The sequence below is a fragment of the Diospyros lotus genome, chromosome 15 (assembly GCF_014633365.1).
Source record: "Diospyros lotus cultivar Yz01 chromosome 15, ASM1463336v1, whole genome shotgun sequence".
Lineage (NCBI taxonomy): Eukaryota > Viridiplantae > Streptophyta > Magnoliopsida > Ericales > Ebenaceae > Diospyros > Diospyros lotus.
This window is the reverse complement of record NC_068352.1, coordinates 446,113-468,384: the sequence shown is the minus strand read 5'-3', so window position 1 is coordinate 468,384 and position 22,272 is coordinate 446,113. Positions and strand designations below refer to the sequence as shown.

General features: G+C 36.6%; 1 protein-coding gene across 2 annotated transcripts in view; it reads right to left on the bottom strand.

The window, feature by feature from the left end:
* The window catches only part of LOC127792202 (callose synthase 7), a 63,482-nt gene that overhangs the window by 3,920 nt on the left and 37,290 nt on the right, over positions 1-22,272 (bottom strand). The window contains exons 13-38 of one of the 2 annotated variants that reach the window (XM_052322625.1): positions 19,484-19,606; positions 19,294-19,405; positions 18,756-19,087; positions 18,621-18,673; positions 18,262-18,322; positions 17,490-17,571; positions 17,354-17,403; positions 17,180-17,266; positions 16,977-17,081; positions 16,733-16,830; positions 16,559-16,640; positions 16,310-16,473; positions 16,032-16,155; positions 15,841-15,944; positions 15,629-15,740; positions 15,376-15,527; positions 9,635-9,744; positions 9,428-9,550; positions 9,273-9,341; positions 8,940-9,129; positions 8,740-8,851; positions 8,490-8,612; positions 8,307-8,425; positions 8,086-8,169; positions 736-848; positions 62-291 (exon numbers count right to left, since the gene is read on the bottom strand). In XM_052322625.1, the coding sequence (XP_052178585.1) occupies positions 62-291; positions 736-848; positions 8,086-8,169; positions 8,307-8,425; positions 8,490-8,612; positions 8,740-8,851; positions 8,940-9,129; positions 9,273-9,341; positions 9,428-9,550; positions 9,635-9,744; positions 15,376-15,527; positions 15,629-15,740; positions 15,841-15,944; positions 16,032-16,155; positions 16,310-16,473; positions 16,559-16,640; positions 16,733-16,830; positions 16,977-17,081; positions 17,180-17,266; positions 17,354-17,403; positions 17,490-17,571; positions 18,262-18,322; positions 18,621-18,673; positions 18,756-19,087; positions 19,294-19,405; positions 19,484-19,606 (3,114 nt within the window). The remainder of the gene's footprint in view (positions 1-61; positions 292-735; positions 849-8,085; positions 8,170-8,306; positions 8,426-8,489; positions 8,613-8,739; positions 8,852-8,939; positions 9,130-9,272; positions 9,342-9,427; positions 9,551-9,634; positions 9,745-15,375; positions 15,528-15,628; positions 15,741-15,840; positions 15,945-16,031; positions 16,156-16,309; positions 16,474-16,558; positions 16,641-16,732; positions 16,831-16,976; positions 17,082-17,179; positions 17,267-17,353; positions 17,404-17,489; positions 17,572-18,261; positions 18,323-18,620; positions 18,674-18,755; positions 19,088-19,293; positions 19,406-19,483; positions 19,607-22,272) is intronic. The other variant, XM_052322626.1, reaches the window with a different exon arrangement.

Genomic DNA, 22,272 nt, shown 5'->3' with positions numbered 1-22,272 from the left:
TCATCTGACTGTATGCATTAATATATATATATATGTAATAAAATTAACTTCATTAACATACCATGCTACTAAAGTAAAAACCAACTGTTGTGAAGTAGAATGATAACATTCTATAGAAATCAAACCGGCGCCCAAGTCGGCAAACATCACGACTAAGTGTCTGCTCTCCATTTCCATTTGCAACCTTAGCCTCAAAAAGAGATATCTGGTTCATTCCCACATCACGCCCTTTGCCTACTTGTATATATTCATGATGTGTTACATATCCACCACGTAGAGTTGAATTGATACCTGAAGAAATTAAACCATTAACCAAACTAACTTAAAAGTTTGTCATTTTTTTTTTGTCCCCAAGGCATAGGTTGAGCAGTCGGACAAACAATATGTTGGTGTCAGTCCGGTAGATCATGAGTTTGATTCTCACCCTGCGCAATCAGGCGAAGTCTTACACCTGCGATTTACCTCCCCTGGCGTAATCGAGAGCACGGGCACTGGGGGCCGTGCAAGGGCAGTCATCCCAAGTTTGTCATTTGTGTGTGTGTGTGGGGGGGGGGGGGGGGGGGCTGTTGTTATAAGAAACCTTCAGCCCATACAATAGGCAAAAGCTGAGTCACCCTACTGATCCCAACTGCTCTAATGTCGGCTTCAAGCCAAACATTCTGGTTGGGAGTGTCAATGGATGTGACGTGCTTTAAGGAGACTTGGTAAGTTTCTCATCCTTTGAAGAAGTGTTACCTGAAAATATGTCCTCACTCAAGTTGATGATTCTGGAAGCTTTGCTAATGCCACCCCTTGTTATGTGAAAGATTCTGTCAAATATATCAGGATGCCCATAATGAAAGCGCACCCTGCAAATTCCATGCCAAACTTAATTAGAACTCCCAGTAAAAGGAAATAAAAAGAAATTCCATTCTCTTTTATTTTCTTTACTAATACAGATGATCATTTGTGCATCCTCCTCTCCGACTCAACTAATTATTAGAAATACATTGATAGAAGGTTTTAATCCCATGATGGGGGAGTTAGTACAATAGACCTATGTAGTAAAAGATGACAGTTTCCAAGCTTTACTAAAAGGGAGAGTTGGTTTAATGGGTACATGACTCTTATTCAGACATGGGAAACAGAATTGGAGAACAAAGAGTAGGGGAGAGGTTTTTCTGCCTTGACACTTTTTCTTCAACCAACATCATTTTTGTAAACAGGAATGAAACATTCTCTTGATATTGGATAATTAACTACTCCAAAAGCCAGATATTGCAAATGGTTCATCTTATAGCCAGTCCAAGTGACAGTGATACCACTGAAGCAAATCTTGGTTGTTTTGACAGTGATGCTAAGATGGAGAAAAGGAAATTGGAGCCAGTCCAAGTGACAATGATATCACTGAAGAATCTTGGTTAATTTGACAGACATACTAAGATGGAAAAAGGAAATTGGATAAAGGATATCTACAAAGTATAATATCCTAACACAAAAGAAAGAAAGAAATGAATAAGTCCATCAATAAAACAAAAAAAACAAAATAATTACAGTAATCTGTACACGATCATTTCAGAAAATTTAATTTTAAGGAGATTATATGGTAAAATTTTAGTTTAAATTTTGAAAAGCGCAAACCCTATTGTGAAGAAAGAAGTGTAAACAGCAATCAAAACATTATATCCTTTCACTGATATGCCTGATAATTCTTTTGCCATTGAAGTAGGTTGCTGTGAAAACTCAACATATGGCCATTTTGAAGCTGTATGCCATGCTTCTTAAAATTATGGCATCCATTAGTAAATTATGGTGTTTAAGATTTCTATCTCCTCAACATCATTGTATTTGATTAAATAAATTATACAAGCCATTGCAACAGACAAAAAGAGCAAGAAACAGAATACTGTCACTCAAACCTGTACAAAGACTAATCATAACATTATGCCCCTATGGAATATTTGCAGATTTAGACAAATTAATTTTGAAAAAGTAGGGTGTTCATTTCTAAGTTATGTCTTGTGATATAAGTATGGATCTTCCAGCCAAAAAAGAAAGTGAATAAAAGAATTGTTATGATTTGCATTAGTTAGCATTCAAATTATCGGGAGAGGATTTAAATGTAGTTAGAAATAATTTTGCCTTTTATATTTTATGAGTTTAAAATGTAACGGAACTAACTCTTATAAGTTAGTTTCCGGCAATCCCTTTTTTTATTTCTGGTATTTGCATTTAAGTCCCTGTTGTAACCACCTCTATCTCTTATAAATAGAGGCGGATAGATTCTCGGAATAGGCATTCATTCTTTTCTGATTATCTTGCATGGTCCCTAGAGAATTAAGAGAGAGCTTCGCTCAATTCTTGTATTCTCGGGAGGGAAGGCTATTGTTCATAGCCAAGAGTGTGCGAGAGGGAGTGTTGTATCCTATTGCTTTCTAGTGGATTCTGTCAAGCTTCGACAATTTGGATGTAGGGCAATTTATGCCTGAACCAGGATAAGTTTATTGCCTTTTTTACTTTCTGTTAATGTTTTGATTTAGTCTAAATATTTGTTAGTCTATTTCAGTTTCTAGTGATTGTGAATTGGTTGTGAGAAGTGAGGTTTCTTGTGTGATAATCGGTCATATAGTCAACAATTTGGTATCAAAGCTTAGGATCACACACAATCACTTTCAAGATTCATCCAAGAACCCTTAGAAAAGTCTTAGAAACCTAAGGAAATGGCTCTGTCCGGATCCGCATCAAGGTACGATATAGAAAAGTTTAATGGTTCAAATGATTTTTCTTTATGGAAAATAAAAATGCAGGCCCTTCTCGGTAATCTTGGATTAAAGGAGGCGCTAAAAGAGGAATCAAAGGGGCTAAGACGCTCTCGGCAGAACAGAGAGCGGATATGGAGGAGAAATCATTTAATACTTTGATTCTCAATTTAGGAGATAAGGTATTAAGGGAAGTATCTAAGATGACCACAGCCTTAGAAATTTAGAAGATGTAATTGGAGCTCTAAATTCAAAAGACTTGAGGTATAACCAGGAAGAAAAATCCTCCAGTGGTGATGTATTGACTACTAATTGTTCTCTAGTAGGGACTTGAGGTATTGACTGTAATCCTCCAGTGGTGATGTATTGACAGTCAATACCTCAAGTCCCTACTAGAGAACAATTAGTAGTCAATACATCACCACTGGAGGATTTTTCTTCCTGGTTATACCTCAAGTCTTTTGAATTTAGAGCTCCAATTACATCTTTTAAAGACAGTTTATCCCTGCCATGTTGCAGAATATCAACAAAGTGCTCATATGTCCGAGGCAAAGAGTGCAATAAAACTAATGCCCTATCTTTATCATCATACTTAAAATTGATGTTTTCTAAGTCTAGGCAAAGTTTATTGAAATCATCTATATGATCTTGCAACTTTTGATTTTCTTTCATCTTAAATGAAAAGAATTGTCTTAAGATATAACCGACTTGACAAAGTTTTTGTTAGATAGAAAGTATGCAATTTTTTCCAAATTTCTAAGGCTGTAGTCATCTTAGATACTTCCCTTAATACCTTATCTCCTAAACTGAGAATCAGAGTATTAAATGCTTTCTCCTCCATATCCGCTCTCTGTTCTGTCGAGAGCGTCTTAGCCCCATCCCCTTCTTTTTCTTTATCCTTTGATTCCTCTTTTAGCACCTCCTTTAATCCAAGATTACCGAGGAGGACCTGCATTTTTATTTTTCATAAAAAAAAATCATTTAAACCATTAAACTTTTCTATGTCGTACATTGATACGAATCCGGACATAGCCATTTCCTTAGGTTTCTAAGATTGTTCTAAGGGTTCTTGGATGAACCTTGAAAGTGATTGTGTGTGATCCTAAGCTCTGATACTAAATTGTTGACTATAGGACCAATTATCACACAAGAAACCTCACTTCTCACAACCAATTCACAATTACTAGAAACCGAAATAGACTGAATCAAAACATTAACAGAAAGTAAAAGAGGCAAGAAACTTATCCTAGTTCAAGCATAAATTGTCTTACGTCCAGACTGTCGAAACTTGACAGAATCCACTAGAAAGCAATAGGATACAACACTCCCTCTCGCACACTCTTGGCTATGAACAATAGCCTTCCCTCCCGAGAATACAAAGATTGAGCGAAGCTCTCTCTTAATTCTCTAGAGATCGTGCAAGATAATCAGAAAAGAATGACTGAATGAATGCCTATTCCGAGAACCTTTCCGCCTCTATTTGAGGTGGTTACAACAGGGACTTAAATGCAAATACTAGAAATAAAAAAGGGACTGCCGGAAACTAACTTATAAGAGTTAGTTTTGTTAAATTTTAAACTCAAAATATAAAAAGCAAAATTATTTCTAACTACATTTAAATCCTCTCCCGATAATTTGAATGCTAACTAATGCAAATCATAACAAGAATGTTAGGAGGTTTAACTCTGTCTTCTATGTTTCCCCTTCTGTGTTGCTTCCCTTCTTTTCTCTCTTAAACTATCAACTCCCTGAGCAGTCCATCACCCCTGCACAATAACTAAAAAGATAGTCATCTCCAATAGATCTCCCTAATGCTTATTTGTTGTTAATATTTTCTCCCCACCAACTTCTTAATCAACATTTAAACATTTCCATCCCCTGCAAATTTGGATGTCAGACAAGATTTGTCCTCTATTTGTTAAAAGGGCAGGTAAAAGCCACAAAAGACTCAGGCTTGTGATTGTTGGTATTTGGTGGTTTTTTTATTCTGAAGCATCATGGTTAAGAGCCTCATTTCCCTTTCTAGTTTGAGGTTTCTACTGCTCTATTTGGGGTTTTGTCGGGATGTGTTTGGCAGTAGCTGTTGATGGACCTTTTGCAGTTTTTCTGTCCCATATTGGAGCTAGTTCTGGTGTCTTGGGTTTATGGTCTTCTGTTTTTAATTTAATTTAATAAAATTAAACCTTCTTTGAGAAAAAAAAAGAAAAGAAAAAGTCCCAGGCTTTTGAAAGGAGTGCTGGAGCTAGTCATTCGATTGTTAGAATGTTACCTTAACTAAAGCACTGTAAGACTACGAAGGGCGTTCTTTCTAGTGGCTTCTATTAAGTTTTTATAGTTTAGACAGATTGGGAGAATGCATGACAACCACCTCGGGCTGCCTCTATTTGTATTTACACTGAACATAGCATATGTAACAACTTACAATTATACCTCTATATTATTTATATAAGGACATAAATATACTTTTAAGACTCACCCTAAGTTGGAGCATATAGGTCATGTTCCAATCCTGTTACAAATAAAGCTCACTCTAGCTCTCTCCAAGGCTTTGGGAGACAATCTTCAAGCTAACATTTAGATTTGAACTGAGTGCCTTGATGACATTTCAAATGAAGTGACAATTAATCTCAATGTGTTTTTCCTTTTTGTGGAAACAGGATTGGAAGCAACATGTTCTCCCGCTCTTTTGGGGGGTTGGTTGGGATGGGTTTGGTTATAGTTGTTGGTAGACCTTTTGGTCCCGTCTTGAAGTTAGTTTTGGTTTTGTTATGGTCTGTAATGGTCCTCTTTAACTTAATCTAATAAAATTTAAACCATCTATCACCACAAAAAAAAAAAAAAGTAATGTGGACTGTCCCCTGCCTGATAATCACACACTAACTCCATAAATTGTGATGTTGAACCTTTAGCTCTTCTAAAATATGTTTTAACCAGACCAAATCACATCATATGTACCATACCTCTGTAGTCAAATTTAATACTAGCCAAGCTATCAATGTATGCTCCTTGCTCTTTTAAGACGCTAAGATATCTTAACAAAAATGGAATGCCTGTAGTGGACCATTTGCCGAAAGGGAACCTACTGAATTTACATCTGTGTATCCCTGAATCTATGTATAACCATAATCTTGATACAACAGACCATCTCCAGGTGCACCCTTTAGATACTTCAAGATTTGGCTTATTCACACCCATAACTTCTATATTGTAAACCTAGGAATTAACTAACAACAATTAAGGCAAAAGCATATTGAGTATGATGGCAGTCAAATGGTCCAACTTCTTGACTAGCCTTCAATATCTCCATTCACCAAATATATCACTTTTATCTACTAAAAATTGTATTCATAGAAGTATCAACAGGGTTGGATCCTAATATCCCTAAAATTAGTACATATTTGTATTAAGAACGAGCAATGACATGGCAGAATCTAGCAATTTCAATAACGAAGAAATACTTTAAGGGTCCTAGATCCTTAAGTGTGAAACTGAGAATCTACAAATAACTTTACCTTTATTATGTCTTTAGTTTCATCATCTGTAATTGCAAAGAGCAATATACAGTAGTAACTACATTCTATAGCATGTGGAATGATGACAGAAGATAGAATAATCATCAAATCTCTAAAGACCAAACTGCATCACATTATCACTAAGTCTGCCAAATCAAATTCAAGGAGACTACTTAATTCCATAACAAGGATTTTTCTTTTCAATTTGCAGACTCGAGTAAGATAAGCTTCGGTAGCAATAATAAGGTTTCTCCTTTGTGACTGGAAGGAAGGTGATAGATTCAATATGTGGAAACCTCTTTGGAAAGAAAGTAAAGTTGCATATAAAGACAACTCTCCCCTGATCCTTGCAAAGCAAGAAGCCTCGTCCACTACACAAACAACAAACCCTAGTAGTTGCTCGTTATAGACTTCATCTCTACGATTGTCATGAGAGAAGACATTCTTAACATCAAGTTGATAAAGAAGCCAATGAAACACAATATTTGGAGAAATCACAAGACAACCAGATGAAAGTTTGGTCACTGGTGAGACTGGTGAGAAGTTAATCCAACTGACACATCTGATTATAGCTCTTGGCCACCAAGCAAGTTTTCAATATACATTGTACCATTTGATTGTACATTCACAATATAGACCTACTGACATTGAACTATAGATTTGTCTTGAAGAATAAGTATAGACCTACTAACATTGAACTATGATTTGCCTTGAAGAATAAGAATAAGATCCCAACACTCATTAGCTCCAATATCAGACATCTCTTCTATTCATCCCTAGCAGCTTTCCACACAAAATGAGATAAAGCTCAGAGCATTCCCAAAGTATTCCCCAAACCTCAGCCAACTATGTCCTAAGTCCAACCCAACCATTTCTTGCATCATTGGCATCAAATTAACAGCTAAATCACATAAATCCTTGCAGATTCAACAATTCCAATGCCTATCTGTTAGAAATTTAGAAATAGCAACATTTTGAAATCAAAATCATCTCACCCTTTATTACCTTTTAACTATCCTTCAAACTTTCAGAACTCTTACATGAACTGTCAGTCCTAGAGGCTTTGTAATACATAAACCAACTCAGAACTGTCCATAGAGAATATTATCTTATTCAATATTGTCCACTTCAACATTAGACCTTTTCTTGAGTTGTGGATGGCAATTGAATATAAGGGCCCATACATTAACCTTTCTAAATTATAGTTTTTATTAAATGACTTATGTCCTTTCGGTATGGAATAAATTAAAAGTACATTTACGTTATGCACACAGCTTGATTTGCACAGGCTCACTCCTTATCCTGCACTCAGGGTCTCTAAGATCCTGATTCCTCAATGCAACTTCTTTATTTTCTTTGACTATCCAAACAAAATTTTCAGACATGAAATATTTTCTTTAAAACAATTTGTGGTTTTGAAACTAATATTGAATGGTACTATTGCATCTCCTAATAGAATGTTTTTAAGGGAAAAAAAAATAATAAAGAGTGCTCTTTTTGGGATAGAGAAGATGTTAAATTTGAAAGTACCACCATTATAAAATGTCTATCTTTAAGCTTTAGAAGTACAAATACTTTCTGCCAGGGTCCAACTCCAGGTTAATAAGCCAAATATCAGCTTGCTATCTAGAATTTTGCTGCCTGAATCTCCATATTCCTCTCCAATAATAAGAACAAACAACAAGGGGAGCAATAGTACAAATGTAGCAAACAAAATGGACTTGAAAAAGAAATACTAATCAAGTCAGATTAAACTTATCACAGCAGCAATATGAATATGAATATACACAGGAGTTTTTACATGTGCATGCATTTCAAAAAGGAGGGAGCTCTACCTTAGAGGATTTGCCAACATTCTCTGGCCAATGGTCACAAAACTAGTCTCCTGATTTGACATGAACCAGGCAAGTGACGAAACACTGTGAGTCAAAACAAACAGATAAGTGTGTGTACAACATTAACATTATTGTGAACAGTGTTTCTCAGCTTGCTGATTTATTCAACCCTACAATAAATCATCCAAACTAGTTTAATATACTGATGTGCAGAGCCCAACCTTCCAGTAAAAATATGCTCCCTTAGACCCAATATTGTTGGTCTTCGCTGACCATGATGGCTTTTCAAAAGTTCCTCCAACACATTCCTCATTTTGAAAGCTTCTTCAAGGTAGTTATCCTGAAGATACAAGTCAGTGGGTTGGACATGTGTTATTACATGGAGGACACAAAGTTACCTTTACCTGATTCATGTCTATGCTCTGTAGAGCTTCTCCACGAGTGAAAATTATGGCATGATTTTGATTCTCAGGCTTGCCTTCTCCAATGTCTGTTGGACGACCTGGAAGCTTGATACGGTATATTTCCTACAATTGCAGGACAAAAGGCTACTTAGACATCATGTAGATTATGTATAACATTAACATTATTGCAAAAAGCTTAAGGAACATTTAGCCAGAATGTCTGCACTTTTTTAGTAGTTATACTTCATACCTCATCATACTTGTCCCCACCCTTGAGGAGAACAGAGTAATAAACCTTCTCAGATTTTCCATCATCAGTTTCTTCTCGCACATCTATATAAGCAACACGTAGAGATGGATACCTGGAGAATTCATATACAGGTAAGAACATAAGCAAACAATTGGCTCAATCCGCATCTGCTAAAAACTTATTTTAGAAAGATAACGTACGTTAACATGAGATTTAGAATGTTAGCGTAACAACTTCTGTCTCGAGGATCACTAGATTTTTTCTGAGCACCATAGATCTGACAAGATACAACATATGTGAACTTCAGATCTGCCAAAGCTTTTGCTTGTTCCAAGATAGTTTTATTAGCCATATTTTGTGTGTCAATGGTCCGGTAGCCCCTCAAAATAGCTGCGAGGAAAACAACAATAGTTTATGATTTGACATACACTTGCCAGCAGTCATGTTAAATTGGAAGAAATTGGATTTTGAGTAATGAAAGAGTAATGCAAAAACCCAACACATTTTTTGTGGGAAAAAAAAAAAACACTAACCACTGTCTTCATCAGAGTCCAGAAAGTGCTGAAGCTCAAGAGCCTGCCTGTAGTACATCATTCCCCTGACTGATAGAGAGAGAAACACTAAAAACGTGACTACAAGTCCATCAACCCTTCTGAACTCATATAGGCTGAAAGATTAGGATCTAAACCTGTTCTAGAAAGTGTCTGCCCTCTGTAAGACACCCATTGCCGAAGTAATTCCATCTTGTATTTATTAGTATGATATTGATATTCTGGACTATTTATGCGCTTATCAAAGTTGTCCCATTCCTCTAATTTGCAGAAAAAAAAAATCAATTATATTGTATCTTTGACAGATGAAGAACCACCACAGCGACAACCAGCTGGAAACTCACCAGGATATATCTTTTGAAGGTAAAACAGAGTTGTAATTCCATCCTCATTTTCCCGCCTAAATTCCTCCTCAGAATAAAGGACGTCTTCATTGAAATAGGGAGTTAAGACACTAATACAAAGAAAAGAAGTAAGGCCACATCGCAGTATAGAAAGATAGGGATAATAAACAGATCTCTTGACAGACATGTATTGTACATAGATAATGGGTTATATCCATCCATATGAAAATATGCTACATAAGCAAATGAGCCCAACATGTTTTCCCATCAAAATGTATCACAGATCCTTATCAAAGATATCATATAAACAGAAAACTAAAGTTTGATTTTTGAGCAATCAAAGCAACCCATCCCAAAATATTGTGGCAAGTGGAAACTAACGAATCAGTGTGAACCATGAACAACATTATGAGGCTTTGAAACAGTTTGATCATTTCCACTGAGAAACCTATTCAACCATCACTTCAAAAAATTATTGCTGAAAAAATAGACAGAATTGCTGCTTAGTTTCGTCTTCTTATTTATCCATTAAAGTTACAATGGAACCTGGATTATGCAAAAAACTATCGCGTTCTGAACAGTTAATATTTGTCCATTTCCAACAGAGAGAAAATACTACTGCCCAACACAAACTTTCAAGCCACATAAAATTTTCTATTTGATTTTCTCTTTGGATTTTAGCTATGAAATTTAATTTGCTTCCATATGTAAAACTTGTGGTACCATAATACACATTACTTTCCCCATTTTGTTCATACATGCATGCTAAAAGAGGAAAGGAAGGGAGAGAAATGTGAATAATTTGGTTGAATAGAGCAGTAATGATTGGTTTCAAAACAATAAGAGGGCATTGTTTGGCAAGTTAGGTGTGGCCATCATATTAGGGCAAGCCCATTTGTACCAATTGATGAATCAGCTTCTATATTTATTGCACAAGAAAAGAGAGTATTTAGTCATATTACAATGTGGTAGGTGTAACGTATGTAGGGCAATGGTAGCAAGGATTTGATTGGTTGCTTGTTCATTTCTGCATGTTGTCTTCGTGATGTGTATGTAACAAGAAAAAAAACCAGACAAGCCATGGGAGCACTAAGAACATGTTGACCAAGAGATATTTCATGGGAGGTCGTGATCCAATATATACAGTGCCACACACAAGATAGCATGTGGTAATTGGAATTTTGACCCAATTTAATTGTTATGATAAAATTGCTAAATATAAGGTTGGGTGTCTGCTAAGGTTTTGAGCACAGGATCTATTGGTGAGTGCAAAGATTTTGCAATGATGATAAAATTTCACAGATTCAAAAATTGGAATAAAAAAGATTGATTAAGGGCAATCAGGCTTTGATCACAGAAGTGATTGGAAATAATTGGAGGATTATTGTGGCCTTCTAGCTTGTTTCCTCCTTTCTTTTTCTTGTTTTGCTCATTCTCTAGACAAGCTTTTCAGTTTTCTTATTTTGATCTTCTACCTTTCTTACAAGGTTTAACTCTTCTTATTTTGGTCTTCCACTAACTTTAGGAAGATATCAAGTGCAAGTACTAAAATTTTCCTCATCATGACAAGCCTTAATCCCAAAATCATTTATTTGGATTACACCCATCAATCATATTTATGGGCCTAAACTTCTAAAATAACTAGAAAAATAACCTATCTAATATGTTAATCCAAAACTACTTGAAGTCTATCATAAAAAACAACATCTTCCTACTCAAAACATCATAGGGATAAGTTTGATCCCCGAGCCCTTACATGTGTATTTGTGGACCATTCTCCTACCCAAAAAGGGTACAAGTGCTACCACCCTCCTACTCGAAACATTCTTGTGTCTAAGGATGTCACCTTTGTGGAGAATCAGTTTTTTTTCCAGTCTTCTACTTCTAGTCCTAAGGGGGAAATTATAGCTATTGGTGATCATGATTTACCTATCATGGAAGTGTCTCAGCTATATCAACCACATTCTCTTCCTAATCTCTCAACTTTACCTACTCTTTCTAATTCAAAGACAACAGAAATAGGAAACCAAAAAACATCTCCTGATTCTCCACTCTTTATTCGGACCAAAATGTCTCTTGTCAGGTTCAAGAGCTCACCATTTGTATACAAAAGGAAGGACCAGCCCAATCCATGTGCTAAGCAGGGCCCATCATCTATTCCTCAATCAGGTTTAGAACTCACTCAACCCTCTAATGGTTCTCAATCCATTAATTGTTCTAATCCTTTACATTCTGATTTGGATCTGCTATTGCTATTAGAAAAGGGGTTAGGAGCTGCACACAACACCCTATTTGTTAAAATGTTGTCTCGAGTATAGGATAAGAATATCAGTTATATCAGTGCATTTGAGGGCCAATGAAGCATTAAATAGATCTTTATATCTCAATCTGTAATTAGTGATAGCTGGGGGGTTAAATTGTAAATATTTAATAGTCTTCATTGGGATATCCGCCTTACTCTATAAATAGAGGGCAAGGGGGTGTGTGCACAGTAGATTTTTCTCATTCTATGGTTTGCGAGTGCTGATTGTTTCTAAGAGGAAGGCTAGGTGCTGTTAGCTTTGTAATCTTGGGGGAAAACAATTGGGGTGCTCAGAATAGAAGGGCCACTGCTGTATTGATTGAATTCTTGTAAATAAAGACTGCTCTCGAAGGTGGTTCTAAGGCTAGATGTAGTGCCATTCACGTGGCATGAACCAGGATAAAATTTTGTCTCCTCATGTGGTTTGTGTGTTTCATTTCTTGTTCTGTTCTTAATTAATGTCTGTTCTTTATTATATGTTTGTGTTGTGGTGTGTTGGCCAGTGAGTTGTGAGTGTGTTGAGAGGTGTTTGATTGGTTTCTTGGGTGTGTTTAAAGGCTGCCAGTGCCCCCAATTTATAACACTATTGCCCAACCCAATTCATTTCCTATCATAGTCTGTCCCCAAATCACAAGAGTTTTCTGACCTCTCTTAATTCCATAGCTATTTCTAAAACTGTAGAAGAGGCATTACAAGATCAGAATTGGGTACAAGCTATGCATGAGGAAATGAGGGCTTTGGAAAAGAATAAAACTTGGGAAATGGTGCCCAAACCAAAGGGGGTTCAACTGGTAAGGTGTGTGTTCGATGTGAAATGTAATGCTGATGGAACATTGGAAATGTACAAAACCTAATTGGTAGCCAAGGGCTACACTCAAACTTACGGTATAGATTATTTGGAAACTTTTGCACTTGTGGCTAAGATTACTACAACGAGGATTCTATTCTCTTTGGCTAGCTTTTATGGCTTGGAATTGATGTAGCCAGATATCAAAAATGCCTTCCTGCATGGTGATCTAGAGGAAGAGGTTTTTATGTAACCCCCACCAGGATTTACTAATGGAGTTGATGCAGGTTATGTTTCCAGATTAAAGAAAGCCCTTTATTGTCACTCTAAGGGCCTGGTTTGATTGGTTCTCAAGAGCTATGAAAGAAATGGGATATTGACAAAGTAGAGGAGATCACACTCTATTCATCAAGCATTCCAAGAAAGGTACTCTAATAGCCTTACTTGTGTATGTACATGACATAATTGTCACTGGAAATGACTGTGGTGAATCGGAGTTACTAAAGGAGCATTTGGCCCGTGTGTTTGACATCAAGACCTTGGGAGACTTAGGTACTTCTTGGGGATAGAGGTTGCCTACTCTAAGGAAGGTATATTTCTTTCCCAAAGAAAATACACCATGGATCTGTTGGAAGAGACCAGGATGCTTGGTGGCAGAGCAGCTAGCACACCTTTGGAACCTAACCTGAAGTCAGGTCATAGTGACAATCCAGTGGTTGATTGGGGGAGATACCAAAGGTTAGTGGGTAGATTAATCTACCTATCTCACACCTAGCCTGACATAGCATTTGCTGTCATCCTTGTGAGTTAATTCATAGATCATCCTACTGAAGAACACATGCTAGTTGTTAGAAGAATTCTATGTTATCTTAAAGTAACTCTGGGAAAGGGTCTATTCTTCAAATTAAAGAAGGAACTGGAGGTCCTAGGCTACACAGATGCTGATTATGGAGGCTCCCTTATGGACAAAAGGTCCACTACAAGTTACTGTGTGTTTTTGGGAGGAAATTTGGTGTCTTGGAGGAGTAAAAAACAGAGTGTAGTAGCCAATTCTAGTGCTAAGGCAGAGCTTCGGGCAATGGCACTTGACTTTATGAGTTACTTTGGTTGAAGATTGTGCTTGATGATCTAAAGGTTTCTATGCAATTACTTTGTGACAATCAATTAGCAATCAACATTGTACATAATCCGGTACAACATGATCGCACTAAACATGTTGAGATTGATCGTCACTTTATCAAGGAAAAGATAGAAGCTAAGGTGATTTGTATACCTTTTGTTTCTTCAAAAAATCAGCTAGCTGATTTACTAACAAAAGGCTTGCCTATCAAAAGATTTGAAGAACTTACAAGTAAGCTGAGAATGATAGATATTCATTCACCAGCTTAAGGGGGAGTGTTGAATAATTCACGGAAGTATGGAATGAGATAAGTCAGCCTTCTAAAAATCAGCTTTCTAAAATCAGCCCTGATCCTATCCTCCATATTTAGAAAGCTGTTCAGTTTTAGAGATTTCCTAATTTTGTGTTGTATCTTTTGTTTCCTTGTACAATGTATAGTGTATCTTTCTATTCTTTGTTGCTTTCCTAAAAGTGTAATTCTCATCCCTATTAATAGGGAGTGTACTACCATGCATAGTTATGAAAGTTAGAGGCTTATTCTCGTTTATTCTACAATCATCAGCCTACTTTCTACATAAAGTACTTCATGTGATGATTTCACAAGTAGACTAGCTCACATCAATCTTTACCAAACCTTGAGAAGCAACATAGGCAGTAACATAACCTATGAGGACTCAGCTTTCAGTAGTAAAAGAATACAACCTTGTGAATAACAAAAAGGTGACCCCTATAGAGTCCCAAAAAATGAAAACTAGCAAACCAGAACAAGAATATGTTAATTATCTTGAGATTGCGATAGATGGCCGTTTTTACCACACTAACTCAGTAAGGTTTTAAGACAGTGAAAGCCTGATCTATAGTTGAATTGACCTAACATTTTCCTTAGCCTTTAAATAAGTTTAAAGAATCTCGTGCAGACATTACCGAGCTTTCTTTCTGACGCAGCCACCCCCAACCCCAAAATATATATAATATAAAAGGCGAGGGTTTTCTGAATTGCTACACACATATACCAATTACTATATCAATGTTGTAACATAAATTACAACTATACATGTAGCTATAAGAAAGAACAGTTACAACATTCCTTAGATCTCTCGCAGACAAAAGATATAAGTGTAAGCCAATTTAGTCTTGTAAACACAGTGGCCGATTTAAATACATAATATGATATAGAAAGCAGCCTCATATGAAGCCGAGTCTAAGATAAACTGATGCATTCAAAAGAAAGTGATTGCATCAAATAGCTGTCAAATGAATATTCTTGTCCTCAGTGATAACATATTTTACCAGGGATTAAATCTAATCATATAAAGATTATTCACAATAACTGATAAATGCACAAAATGCAAGACTTGTCATTCATCATAACTTCATCTTAGACCCAAAACAAGATGCAATATAAGTGAACTTTTCAATTGGATGTTACACTTCTCAAAAACTTAAGCCGTTAGGAAATGAGCCCAAAATGTATATCATGCTTTGAAACTCAGAAAATACAAATATGTGACAAACTTATGGAAATTACTGACCTAAAAGAGAGCATGTCACGAACTTTTGGAGCTTTTGGCATATTCATAAATAAAGAGTTCGTGAAGAAAGTGATACGGCGGCGAGCGTCAAGATTGATTGGCACATTTATGGCAGATTCCTTTTCAGTCCAAAGCAACTGGAGCCTACGAACCTGTAAAGACAAAAGGGCAACAGAAAAGACAGTAAATCAAATTATTACTGTAAAAAATATTTAACATTTTAAATAAGGCAAATACGCAATGACAGAACTACCTTTTCTTTCCAGTATCTATATTGTCTCAGGTCAACATTAATCTTTTCAAACCTCTGCTCTTTTTTCTCATTCTGATCATCTGGAATGTGCGGGTGAACACTTTGCAGGATCCTACAATGAGAGGAAACAAAATACCAAAGCATTCATTTTCACCCAGTGACAGAAGTGCTTCAAGCTACATCTCAAACAAGCTTTCATTTTCAGAACTTACGCATGCCCATTAAGCATAACATCCTGAATGATAATCTCAATAATATCCTGGAGGACATTGATTATTTGGGATTTGTATAGTGCAGCATCTTCTTCTTCCTCTACCTGCAAAACAACACAACTATACTCTCAGAATCCTGCATCCTCTCCCAAGCAGTACAGATATTGAACAAACATAGAAAAATCAGTTACCAAATTTATTAGAAACTTCTCAAGCTTATCACTGAGCAATGGCATCTCACTCATTCGAAATTCAATAAGAAAACGTTTATGTTGGATACTATTTTCTACTTGAGAGCATATTTCCTCAACGATCCTGCATCAGATGAAAGAAGACAAAGCCATCACAGGACTTCAAAATGTGTGATAAGGAAGAAATTTGCTCGGTAATTAGTATTCAGTCATATATCATCATGCAGCATCATAATTAACTGACACAAAATCAATCTGGTGAGTTCAATCTGTCTTACTGCTTGTCCCTTGGATCTTTCAGCAGACTGTGCAATATATCTCTCAAGGTCTCATAACATTCAATCACTGCTGAATACATATACTCATCACTCTTAATCTTCTTAAACAAATCAGCATCCTCCTTTCCCTTGAAGTCTTTTGCCATGTCCAGTGCTATAGGAATCTAGTGTGAATAAGCAACAAAATAAGAAATTAAAGAAGTGGATTGGATGTTTATATGAGTAGTAGAAGCCTTGCAGAGAATATACCTTGCTAGCAAGCAAGAAAGGAGGCCACTGGACAACAGTGACTCCACTTGATGAAGATGGTAAAAGCATCAGATCTCTTTCTCTGGAAAATTAGAAGCAAAGACACTAAGCATATGAATTCAATTCAATTTCTTTGTTATTAGCTTAGAGGTCTTATGAGTAAGCAGTGTCAACCTATCACTGATCAAGTCCTCCATGCGCATGGAAAATATGAACTCATTCCACATCAGAGAAAATTTTGCAATGTTCCTTCTATCTGATAAATCACCCTGCTATAGAAAAGGGTTGTTTTTAGCCTGAAAGTAAGTAGTAGAATAAAGAGCTTAAAACCTCAAATCATACTTAAATCTCTGCATCTATACTTGGATTTAATATCCAGTGAGTTCTATATCCGAGGGCATAAACAAAGATAATCTACCGTGTGATGTGCTTTCCTTTCGTCTTCTGTAGATGGCACAAGACGTTCAGTGAAAGCTAAATGCACAGAATCAAATCTGGACCTTAGCATCCCGAGCGTTCGTATCTAAGAAAAGAAAATAAATGTAAAGGTAGCAATCAAGAACAAGAAAATTAGAGTTAATACTGTTATCCAAATATTTGATAACAGATACTGTCACTAACCTCACCCAGATGGCTGAAAGCACCACGAATACCACCAAAAATTGTTGAGTATATAGCATACCATATTTGTGTATCCATGAAATAGACCTAAACAACAATAGATTTTTAATATTTGTCATATAACAACCAAGGGACATAAAATTTCTTTTCCGTGCATAATCTTCATTCACTTACCAGTACAATTGGAGCCCATATAGCAATAACAACACCAATATTATGAGTCGCTGCATTAGTTTCAGAACATAAATTAGTCCATGTGTGCTAAAAGGAACAAAAATAAGGCATAATCAACCATGAACTCAAATGTTACCATATGGAAAGAACTCATGCCATTCATAGCTAGTGACTCGGATCCCCATGATTGCCTTTGTTGGTTTAACTAATGGCAGTATCTGATTTTAAAAAAATATGTATATAGAATCAAACTTAAATACTAGTCTAAAAATAACATGTAAGAAAGCAATTATAAAACTTTTTAAGTTACTAAAAGACAATTTAATACCATTTCAAGGATGAATGGTTAGCCTCTAGCTTTCTAATGTCAGATTCACCTGGATATAGATGAGTCTTAACAAATTTTAACAAGCAATTCCACACAAAAGTCATATAAATTGTCCCAAAGCTTGTAACCTCGTTAAGACTCATGTTCAAAATTTTCCTGTATATAAACTCATGATTTTTCAGGTTCCATTACCTCAATATTCAGTAGATATCCAATATTTACGAATCTTTCTGGATATATTCTCTGTTTTCTATTATAGGTAAAATCAGGAGTCTGAAAGGAGATCAACAGGCCTGAGTCTAAAAATCCTCTAGTTTTATGTCCAGAAATATCAAGTTCTCTTCTTTATGGCATGAGTTTGGCCATAAAATTGAAACACATAACATGAGGTATTTGCAAGAAAGAACATGTAAAACAAAGTTTGAAGTGAAGAAATAATCATCAGAAATAACTGCACAAGTCGTGCATTACATATTCATTTAAAAGGTAACTTACATTTGTTGGAATTATTTCTTTTTAGTTCTCACAATCCACAAAATGCCAAATTTACCAGATTAATGTTTGCACAGAACAAGATTACCTCAACAAAGTAGCTGAATGCTAACTTGCTTATCAGCAGCAAAATCCAGAAGAGAGTATACCTGGCATATAAAACATATTCTGTCTATAGGACCTTCAACAAATTTATAGATAGACAGACAGACAGACAGACAGACAGACAGATAGATAGATAGAGAGAGAGAGAGAGAGAGAGAGAGGAGAGAGAATACTCAAAATCTGTTCAAATCCCTAAATTCCAGGGCGTTTCTAACTGTCCTAGTGAGTGAGTCAGTGGGCATGTGTACGCGCGCGCATGCGCGCGTGAGTGAGAGAGAGAGAGAGAGAGAAATCCTGAAACAATAACAAACATATGGTAATGTGAAACATCTGTTTTCTTACTTCAGAAGAGAGAACATGCCCTCATGCATTCCTCTTCCAACATAGAGCTTTGGCTGCAACACAATCAACAAATAATAAAAGATCAAACAAGGGAACAATAGCTTCAGTAAAGTGACAAATTCTACACATGATTACCTGAGCCCACCACATCATAAGAATAACTATACGCCAATTGGAGCGCTCCATGGATCTCCGTAAATGTGGGAAGAAAAATAGCAAGGAAGCCAATATATTTGGTATAAAATAAATAGCAACACAATAGTTATAAAATGACTGATTTTGCCAATCCCCTATCCATTGACTGAAGAATTTCACCAATCCTGTTGGATTCAGCACAGATTTGAAATAAGCCATTGGCAGGACAACAAGCCAAAAGGCTGCAACTGCAAATTTCAGGAGGTAGCGTAGTATCTGAGTAAATCTCAAGCTTCTCCAGGCATTCCAACTAAGGACTATATCTAGAGTCGCTGCATAAAAGATAAAAGTGATAAATTTGGATAGGAAATATAAGGCATAATACTCATAGACAACAGTAATACAATCCCAAAGGGAGAAAATTAGGAACTGTCCCACAGACTGCAGAAAATTTTAACATAGCATAAGAACTAGAAAGAACATCAGCAATGAATTTTTACATGCTACAAGAACATAAGAAACTGAATGCCATAATTACCTCGCAAAAAATTGAGAAAAGCAGAAGTAATGAAAATGCTCAAAACATGTCTGGAGACATCCTCATTGAAAAGGTTAGTCAGAGATCCACTCCATGCAACAATTACCATAGCCTGAACCCAATAAAAGCACTGTTACAGTTCAAATCATTCAAACGAAAGCTCAATGAAGTTAGCAGATTCCAAAGTTACCTGGAAAGCCAATATAAAGAATATCCACAATCGGTCAAAGCTACTATAGAGGTGCAAAAATGTGCGGACTTCAACAAAATTTGTCTTAGGCTTCCTCTTCCCTGTAGTGACCTGGTTTCGCCTCTGCAAATATATGCTGATATCAACAATTAAGGAAAGGAACAGCCTAAAAGATCACTAGACAATGAGAACAGAAGGCATTATCGGGAATTAAGGTTGCAACTAAGGTATTGGGAATTAAGGCTGGAATTATGTCTATTTTTCTGTATATTGAAGTTTACCCTAATTAGGAGATTTGTTTCCATATTTGTGTAAATTATAACCTATTGTATATATATCCCTATTGATTCAATGAATAAGATACAGAAAATTTCTACCCTAATTTCCCACTGTCAAGCCTCGAAGATGAGATTTGGGACAATTCTGGAAGTATAGAAGATCCACGAAGGAGAATTGAATTGGAGGGAGAATTTGAAAGAGGGAGGGAGAAATTAGAGAGAGATGAGAGGAAAAGGGGGTTTGAGAGTGAAAGAATTTGTGTTATTACTCAACAGAATTCCCATCCTCTTACATGGTAGCTTTTTATAGGTTTTCCTTTCCGTTGAAAGGCATAACCAAAAGGGTACAATTGGTATAGAAGTAACTAACTATTACAAGTGGCGTATGCACTACAACCAAAAGTCAAATTTGCCCCTGGGGTCATGACACCCACATTGTATCAGAGCCTAGGTTAGAAACCTAAGAATTTTTTCAGGCCTTCAGTGCCGACAGCCCCCATCACTGCCAGCCTTCATTGCTGCGACAAAAAACCATTGCTGCTGCTGACAGCCCCTCTTGCTGCAGCAAACAAAATCCATTGCTGCCACATGCATTCTCGGCCTTCATTGCCGTCATAGCCGGATAGCCCTCTTCCTTTATAACTGATGCGGTCACCAATCAAGACTCGGCCCAAGGCCGACCCAACCAAACCGGAATAGTATCACCAAAATAGTAGTGTCATAATGTTATTTTAATACTTCTTAAGTTTTAGAATTCTACTTGATTTAGGATTCTACTTTATATTTCTACTTGATTTAGGATTCTATTTCATGTTTCTACTTGATTTAGGATTCTACTTCATGTTTGATTAGGGTTTTATTTTTATTAGGATTCCAGTTAACTTTTATTTATGATTTATTTCTATTAGAATTCTAGTTGGATTTTGTTTTCCAACTATTAGATGGATTTGGATTAGCCAAATACTATAAATATGCCTAGAATCTAGAGTTTGTAATCAAGTTTTTCTTAATCAAATTTCAGCAACCTATTTGGATTTTCTTAGCAAAACAGTTTTGTTTTTGCGTCTTCTTGAAAGCCAAGCTTCGGCCATTGAAGTTTGCTCTTTCAAGGGTTTATTTTGGTGTGTTTTTTCACACACGCGCTACACGTTGCATCAGGTGGTATCAGAGTGGTTCATCAACCAATCAGATGGCCAATCTTGAAGGTAATATGGTAGCAACCAGCCTCGTGACGATGATCGGGGGCTGCCCGCGGTTTGGAGAGCAATCGAAGAACAACGGGAAATAACTCGTACAATGGAGCAGCAATTGGAGCAAATCCGCAACCAATTGGGCGATTTACAACGAGTTAAGGATAATCGGAACCGGACTAATGGCGTGAATCAAGCCGGTTATGTCAAACCGGGAAAATCAGCCATTAATCTTGTCCTCATTAATCCTAGAAGAGCAATGATGGATGATAGCGACGATGAGGATGGTCTTGGTCGTATGATAGCCAACCCTAGTGGTAAAAGGGTTAGGAGGAATGCGTAGCAACACAACCATTGGGGAAACGATGAGTATAAACTAAAAAATGGCTTTTCAATGAGTTTGGAGCTTTATTTCGAAGATTATGTTGTCCCAGCAACCTCAACATCTACAAACTCAGGTCTGATTTATGTTGCTAACATGATAGAAACTCCAAGGTTATTGACTCATACTGGGGTATTTTCCAGTCCCGAGGGCTCAGGCATTGCTTCGCAACCCAATGATGGTGGCGTTTCTTCTGATCGACTTGTGACTGTAAAGGAGATGGAGGTCATGGTAGCAAATCCTTCTACAGTTTATTCAAGCTCTGACATGGTTGAGTCTAAGGCAATAAGAACATATTCACCTTCGCAATTGCAAAAGCAAGATGGTCACATGGATCTCTTTGTGGATAGGGGTGTTGGATCTCCTAGGCTAGTTAACTCAACTGCTGCTATAGCTGATCAAGTGCTTAGACCAAAGGAGGATTCAAGCATCAATATTTTAAGTGATGGAGAGACTGCTGGTAGTCATGGAATAAGCTTTTATTCGAAACAGTTGCAAAAAAATGCTTCTCCTGGCAAGAAAAATCTACGAATGAATTCAGAAGCCGTTAAGGAGTCAAAATCAAGAAAGCTAATGAGAGGAGAAAGACTTGTAATAAGATCTACCAAATTAGAGAAGTGCTCAAGATGGAATGTTCAACATCCTCAATCTAACAGTAATAATACAATGGAGGTAGAGGGCAACAAACATAGCAATGGTTGGACCCATGCCAATGCAGATATGGCCAAAAAGGGGAGGAATGTCTTCATTCATATTCCCTTAGCAGAAAAGTTCAAGCAATTCAGGAAAGTGTCAAGCAAAGGTTGCACAAATAAGAAGTACAAGGCGACAGCTGACAAGCATAGAAAACACAAGGTATTTGAGATTGGAGATAAAGTCATGATATTCTTGAAGAAGGAACGGATTCCAGCAGGACAACAGAACAAGCTCAAGCCAAAG